The sequence below is a fragment of the Triticum dicoccoides genome, chromosome 7A, assembly GCF_002162155.2.
Source record: "Triticum dicoccoides isolate Atlit2015 ecotype Zavitan chromosome 7A, WEW_v2.0, whole genome shotgun sequence".
Taxonomy (NCBI): domain Eukaryota; kingdom Viridiplantae; phylum Streptophyta; class Magnoliopsida; order Poales; family Poaceae; genus Triticum; species Triticum dicoccoides.
The window spans coordinates 177,698,004-177,705,094 of record NC_041392.1 but is presented as its reverse complement, the minus strand read 5'-3'; the positions used below and the strand labels follow the sequence as shown (position 1 = coordinate 177,705,094).

General features: G+C 41.2%; 1 protein-coding gene across 1 annotated transcript; it reads right to left on the bottom strand.

Moving 5' to 3' along the window:
- Positions 1 to 1,100: 1,100 nt before the first annotated feature.
- On the bottom strand, positions 1,101 to 6,872 carry LOC119328289 (ubiquitin receptor RAD23d-like). Its single transcript, XM_037601302.1, has 12 exons — positions 6,664 to 6,872; positions 6,058 to 6,219; positions 5,038 to 5,094; positions 4,480 to 4,562; positions 4,344 to 4,406; positions 3,146 to 3,323; positions 2,804 to 2,974; positions 2,157 to 2,240; positions 2,030 to 2,077; positions 1,746 to 1,858; positions 1,579 to 1,657; positions 1,101 to 1,421 (listed from the first exon to the last, which is right to left on the bottom strand). Exons 1-12 carry the CDS (start codon positions 6,727 to 6,729, stop codon positions 1,299 to 1,301), a joined length of 1,227 nt encoding a protein of 408 aa, XP_037457199.1. The 5' UTR covers positions 6,730 to 6,872; the 3' UTR covers positions 1,101 to 1,298.
- Between the last annotated feature and the right edge of the window lie 219 nt (positions 6,873 to 7,091).

The following is a 7,091-nucleotide window of genomic DNA, read 5'->3' as shown; positions in this document are numbered from 1 at the left end:
TTGCAATTCTCACGGCAGCAATACCACACTAGCACCCCCGCAAAAAAAATTCCTGAAAGTGTCAAAAACGCTATTATATTATGGGACGAAAGGAGTACCGTATTAGCAACTCTATGAAGGATTTTTTTCCATAGTAACGAATTTTTTTTCCTTTCTCTATGGCCAGCTAAAATGGTCAACTTTTAGTCATCATTTGAGATCTGCCAGTCGTACGTACTACTAGCATGTTACTTTCACATTTTCTTTGTTTCTCTGCATAGCGACATTCTGGTCAATTCAAGGCTGCCAGCTACTCGCTAGGGACATGCACTCATATAGGTTTGTCGAGCATAGGACGAAGAGAAAACAAGTCTGTAGGACAAAACATCGAGTCCTGAAATCGCTCGGAAGTCGTAACAAACTATGACCTGTATTTGTAATTTTGGAGGTATCCAACCGGGTGTCTCGTCCGGGTGGCAAAGAAACCAAGATGGGAACTCGCGTCACATGGATAAGTGCTAACAATCGGCGAGCACGAGCTGAAGACTTTTATAAGCAAATCTAGCACCTACTCTCAGAAATATTTGAGCAAAGTGCCACTTCTATTTGAGCAGAGTGCTACTACAAATAAAATCCATATACATGTAATATGTGACCACTATAGCGTGATCTAGCTCCGCGTAACAAGAAAAGGAGAAGATAAACCCAAGTCATAAGTATTCTTCTAATCCCAGCTCAAATGGTCTTGTTATGAACAGCAAAATACAAACATTGCTTCATGATGAAATCACATTCGTGGAGGCCTAAGTAAAAATAACAAAATCAACACACCAAAATACTGTAGAGAAGTCTTTCGGAGAATTGAATTTGTTTCTTTCACCTGGAGCATTACGAATGTTTTTTCTTCATAAAATTTTGCACATAACAGAAAATTGAACAATGTTTATTGTTCACAATGGCACAATTGAGCTTGAGTGTGGAAACTCCATCTCCCATTAAGTAGCTTGCTTGAAATATCACGGCGGTGCGAACAAAAAACTAAGAAGTAATCTTTTCCGTGTAAAACGAGTAGCAATTCTAGAGATAATCAGATGCTGTTTAAAAAGTAGAAAGAGACCAGCTGCACACACAATTTAAGGTTTGCATATGATATTATGTACTTAGAAAGCATTTCCAGGATACAAGAAATTGAAAGTCAGCAACATCGCACTAATGGCAAGTAGTAGTGATATTCAGCAGCAAGATATAAGAACGACACCAAACTGTACTGCTTCCGTCACTGACTCTTCTGTCTTTCAACAGCAAGACCAATCTAACATCTATTGTTGTTCCTCAAACTCATGGCCATGATCCAAAAGATAGTTGGCAGCCAGTTCTTCATCCCTGTTGCATGCAAAGAAGACCTCCAACACAAGCTCACGGTTGAACCCCATCCCCTCGAGCTGTCAAATATACAAATATAATTAAATATTAAAGCTCTCCTAAGTAGTAATGCAACAAAGAAACTGATACTATCCATTGATAATGGATAGTCAAACTGTCAAGAGTGACACTAGGCAAGGTTTTACAAAGAAAGCAAATCATCAAAATGTATAGTACCCGCTGGATGGCCTCCCGTTCTTCTGGAGTAACTTGAACTGCCTGTGGCATTTGAGCTGCTAGCGCGCCTAGTATATTCCTGGTTGCACATAGTGGAGAAAACACCAATGTAAATGCTGTGTGTATGCCTAACTGCACATAGTTGTATAATGTTTATTAATTCTTACCCGCCAGCACCACTCTCAGGTGTTTCATTTACCAGGCGGAGAAACTCAGCCTGATTTTCCTGAATCAACCGCAGGATCTGGGGATTTTGTTTCCCCAGCTCTTGAAGCATTGGCTGTGAATACATAGGATGATACATCAGCTGATTTTCAAGTACATAAAAATGATAATCTATGAAGTACTCCTCTGTAAACTTCTATAAGACGTTTTAGGTCACTAAAAGTAGTGATCTAAAACATCTTATAGAAGTTTGCATAGGGTACTAAATAAAAAGGTTAATTCGTACCTGCAGGATTTGGGGATTAGCCTGGACCAATGCAAGCAGTGCTTGGAACTGACAGGAAAAAGTGCATCACTGTTAGAACAATGCAACACTTCAATGACCAACCAGTAAAAGGTTGTACTGCTAGTACCTGTGGAAGCTGTCGCAATGCATCAAGGGCGCCAGCACCGGCACCCACACCAGCACCAGCATTTGCCCCGCCACTTGGAATACCCTGTTAAGATAGTTTGTATCAAAACTAGCCAAAGGAGTGATCATCATCGCAAAAAAGTTTGTTGTCAGAATAAGAATGTACAACAGATAGGTGGCTGTAGATGCAGTACACAAGAAAGTTGCATAATGCTTTGTCAAGGAGACTGCACACCAGGAGACACCACAGAACAGACAGTTGTAAGAGCATATCTAACAATAGTCTATGCTATGATTTTCCCTCCACATAGGGACCAACTTTTAGCTTCAGAGACTGACATGCAATTTCCCTTTTTCTTTAGGGGCAGGGTGTGGTCTCATTGACACCTGTATATATTTTAAAAAAATTTAAAGCAGTAGGAGCCTCTCTTGCTGTGAAGTTCCTATGATTCCTAATCATGCTTCTGATAATGCCCTATGGCACTGAGCATGTAAAAAAAATGAAGTTGCGGCAGTGTATGAATGTAAAGGTGTAAACTAGTTTAACTGGGTCAGCAACTACTGACTTTGTAAAGCTTGGTCCATCCAATTCCACACAAAAATATACAAAAACTATAATGGTTGAAGGGGTATATCTGGAGTACATACCTGCGGGAAAAGGTTTAGAGGATTTGCATTAGGCCCTGCAGAGACGCCACCAGATGGCTGCACTGGTGCTAGAGGTGCAGCCTGAGCCTGAGGAGCCTGCAGGTTTGGTGCCTGTTGAGCAGGAGCAGGTGCTCGAGCCACAGGTGGGGCATCTACAGATTCAGGTATTCCCTAACAGTCAAACCAAAATGAAACAGTAAGAATAACATGAATTTAGAATGAAACACAAATTCAGTTCCCTCCAGATTTTGTACAAAAATAATTGAGCACATAATGAAAGGCAGCACATGGAAATAAAAACTTCAAAAGAAAAAGGAAAAAAATAACAAGCATGGAACTTACAGAATACAGATAGTCAATAGCCCTCTCAGGGTTGTTATATGCAGCACGTAAAGCACGGACAACCATATCACGTTCCCAGGTGCCACCGCCCATGTCAAGAATTTGTTGGACCGTTTGTTCTAGACTGCCGCCAGAGACAAGGTTTGATGCAGCCTGACTGTATACATCAGCATCGCCTCTATACAGCACAAGCAGAATAGAGAAATGTTAATTTTATAGTCAAACAGTGAAAGAGAATGAGGAAGATTCTTTCTGGCTCAAGATTCATTAGAACCAAATCAGTAGCCAGATTACATAATATACAGAAGCAGAAGTTGCACTAAACATGTGCTGATGCCAAATACACACAAACACATAGAATGAACTGCCAGTTTTTGAAGTCCACACATTCAGAAAATAAAGCAAAGAATATAACCTATCAAAATCAATGTATGAACCTATGCATTTCCAAGGTTCCATTCATCTTTCTTTAACTTTTGTCCAGTATACCCAGTGTTACATCATAAGTAAGATTTTCTATCACTTTAGCAGTCTAACTTGCAGAGAAGTACCAAAGAAGAAAATAATTAAAAGGTAATAAACGCTAATACCAAAAGAATTCAGGAAATAGGTTACATGACTTGTCAGCTGCTAGGTAGGTCAATGCCACAATAATTCAACCATGTTTATATTTATATCATTATAAAAGCAACAAGAAACTCGTTTCTTCTCAGGCATTCAAGAATAATTCATGGCTCCAGTTCAAAAAGAAAAAGGAAGAAAAGTTCAGAACATGGCTCATCAATGATATAAACTGTGCATGCTGTCTAACAGAAACACGAATGGAAACATGTCGGGTCACCAATGTGCAAAAATAGATAATACTCCCTCTGTACCGAAATACTTGTCGTTGGGGAAAACCAGTACAAGTTCCCCCAGCGACAAGTATTGTGGTACAGAGGGAGTAGTTTACAGAAAGAACCCACATGACAAGCGACCATATGACAAGGCAAGTAAGGAATTTGTAGCTAAAAATAACAAGGACAAAGCTCTAGATTATGTTTAACAAACAGACTAAATACACTAATCAGTATCAATATACTCCCGCCATCCCATAATATAAGACATTAGCATATTGGATGTAATAACGTCTTACATTAAGGGACGGAGGGAGTAGCTTCTAATAGAATGAAAAATTAAGGCTCAGAAATGGGCTCACGATGCAGTTACTGCAGGAGCTGGAGTATCAGAAACAGCTGAAGGCTGTGCACTGGGAGGCGCCCTACAAATGAGAAGAAATAAATTAGATAAATAGAAGGTTCCAACACAAAAGTTGGGAGGCATTGATAACTCACGGTTCAGATGCAGCAACAGGTGCCTGTGAAGGTGGTGATCTTGCAGCTGAGGCAACAGGGGCAGGTGGAGTAGCAGGTTGAGACTAGCGCAATGTGACGAATTAAATAATTCCAGTTAGATGTTGATAAATTGAGGGTCACACAGAAACAAAATACAGGGTAATATTACACAACATAATTATATGATGAACTACTATTTCTGTTTAGCTAAAGTGAACTGCCTTCGCAGAAGGCAAGATATTTATGATCACAGATGTCCCACCTTATTATCTAGTAACACACATTTCTCATGTTCACTAATCTAACTTTATTCAATTTGAAGAGTCCACATATAACCCTAACAAAAAAGAGTGATATGACATGGCAGAACATTGTTGGTGCTGATTGAAGATAAAAGGTGGGAATGAAGATGCATATAAAATACAAAAAGAAAAAAGGGAAACCAGGGTGGGATCATATTTAGCTTTTTTGCACAGCAGGACGTAAGAACATAGAATAAAATGTTTGTTAAAATACAATAATAGGCAGGTCTGATAAAAACGTATGAACCCAAAATACCTGACTAGCAGGTGCCTTTGAAGCAGTAGAAGCACCACTAGATGATGACGCCTTAGGCTACAAGACAAATGCATACCAGATAAGTTACTGATATCCAGATCAGAAGATAACAGCCATTTAAATCTTCAAAACACACTTCTGGCACCAACTTTCAACGATTTAAGAAGTGCATAACAAAAGAACATTAGAAGTACAGAATGGAGACATTGCTGACAAAATACAAATATGGAAACAACATGAATGAAATCGCTAAGATCAATATTTATTGCTTCATCCAATTAGTGGGCTAAAAAACTAGAAACGAAACAAAATACCATGGTCAAATTAAACACGTAGGGGCAATTTAGAATGCGTAACAGAGCATCATCGCATGTCTATGATTATATCACCAACTTCTAATGATTTGATTGAGAAGCGCTTAACAAAAGAACATTAGGAGTGATTGATAAAAGAACATTGAAAGTGCAGAATGGAGACATTACTGAGAGAACATACAAATGTGGAATCCACATGAATGAAACCACTAAGACCAATATATATTGCTTCATCCAATTAGCGGGCTATAAACTCGAAACACATCAAAATATTAAATACCATGGCTGAATTAAACACGCAAGTGCATTTCAGATGTGTAACAGAGCACATCATCGTATGTCTATGATTACAGCTCAACGTTGGGTGTTGGCTAAACAAAAGGAGGGAAATGGTGGGATCCATATTGGTTTGAGCAGGCATCTCATTTTGATTATCAGACAAACATGAATACTTCGACAAAAAACTTGATGTCTAATAAGGTCCGTCAAATTTCAAAGGATTACAGATCAAGGTAATGAAATATATACTCATTAATGCCATAAGTATTCATTAGATCTTGACTAAAATAAGCTACATTGTCAAGCTTAGTTCCCTGCAACATACAAATATGGCCTAATTTCTATTCAAACAACTCGAGGGTCTGGCAAAAATTCAACAGTTGGAGAACTGACAATGCAAACTAACGGGACAAGAAGCATCAAATACCTTAGACAGCATTATAACAAGGAAGCTGTTCTCTGCAACCTTGTTAGCTTCCAGAGTGGTATCATCCTTGAGAATTTTTCCTTGATATATGATCATCAGCTGATCCGCAGGGTACACATTCTGCCCCTGAGCACTCTCGATGATTCTCTTGACCTCACCCACCTGCGAAACAAACAGATTAGTACTAGTGAAGCACAACATCAAGCATTTGCAGGCCCAAACAATTTGGCTACAACAGATAACAGACTTCCCCAAAAAAATCCCGCACAAGTGACTACTACCGAGCAGTACTCAACACGTTCAATTCAGAGCACCCAGCCGACGTAAAATCACAGGCATCAGCGCCCCAACAACCCCAAGTTGCGACCGATCTACACACCACGCCATCCACCCCCCACACACCAGCAGAGCCGAGCACCGACTAAACCCTAGATTCAGATTTCTTAGAAACGCGACATCGCCCGCACGGGCACCTAATCACAGTACCACGCCGCGCCCCAATAGCACCAGGACGCCCCGAATCAAGCGAATTGCCGGATAATTGCGCCGAATCGCGCGCGATTGGAGAGAGATAGAGACAAGAGGAAGGGGGGAGATGGATCGTACCGAGGACTCGGGGGTCGCCTCGATCTCGAAGCTTGTGCCCTTGAGGGTCTTCACGTTGAGCTTCATCGCGCCTTCTCTTCCACCCTCTCACTCGACTCTCGTCTCTCGCGGTTATCCCTATCTGACTCTCGCTTCGCCTCGAGGGTTTTCGCCTTGACTTCGGACTCGCGAGGGAGGGGAGGACGACGGGGGCGCACGGGGGAAGTGAGTTTATAGGGGTAGCAAAAAAATCTGGAGCCGTAACCAAAAAGATATCCGATCAGATAGAGATAGATGATGGAGGGTGCGGTGTCCGGCTGCTGTCCCTGACACGTGGGGCCTGAGCCAGATTGGCCCGGTTGCCAGTGGGAGGGCCACGGGTGTCGAATCGGGAGGCGGGACAGCGGGGTGCGAGGCGGTGGGCAGTTCGGCTGCTCCGAGGCGGTGTG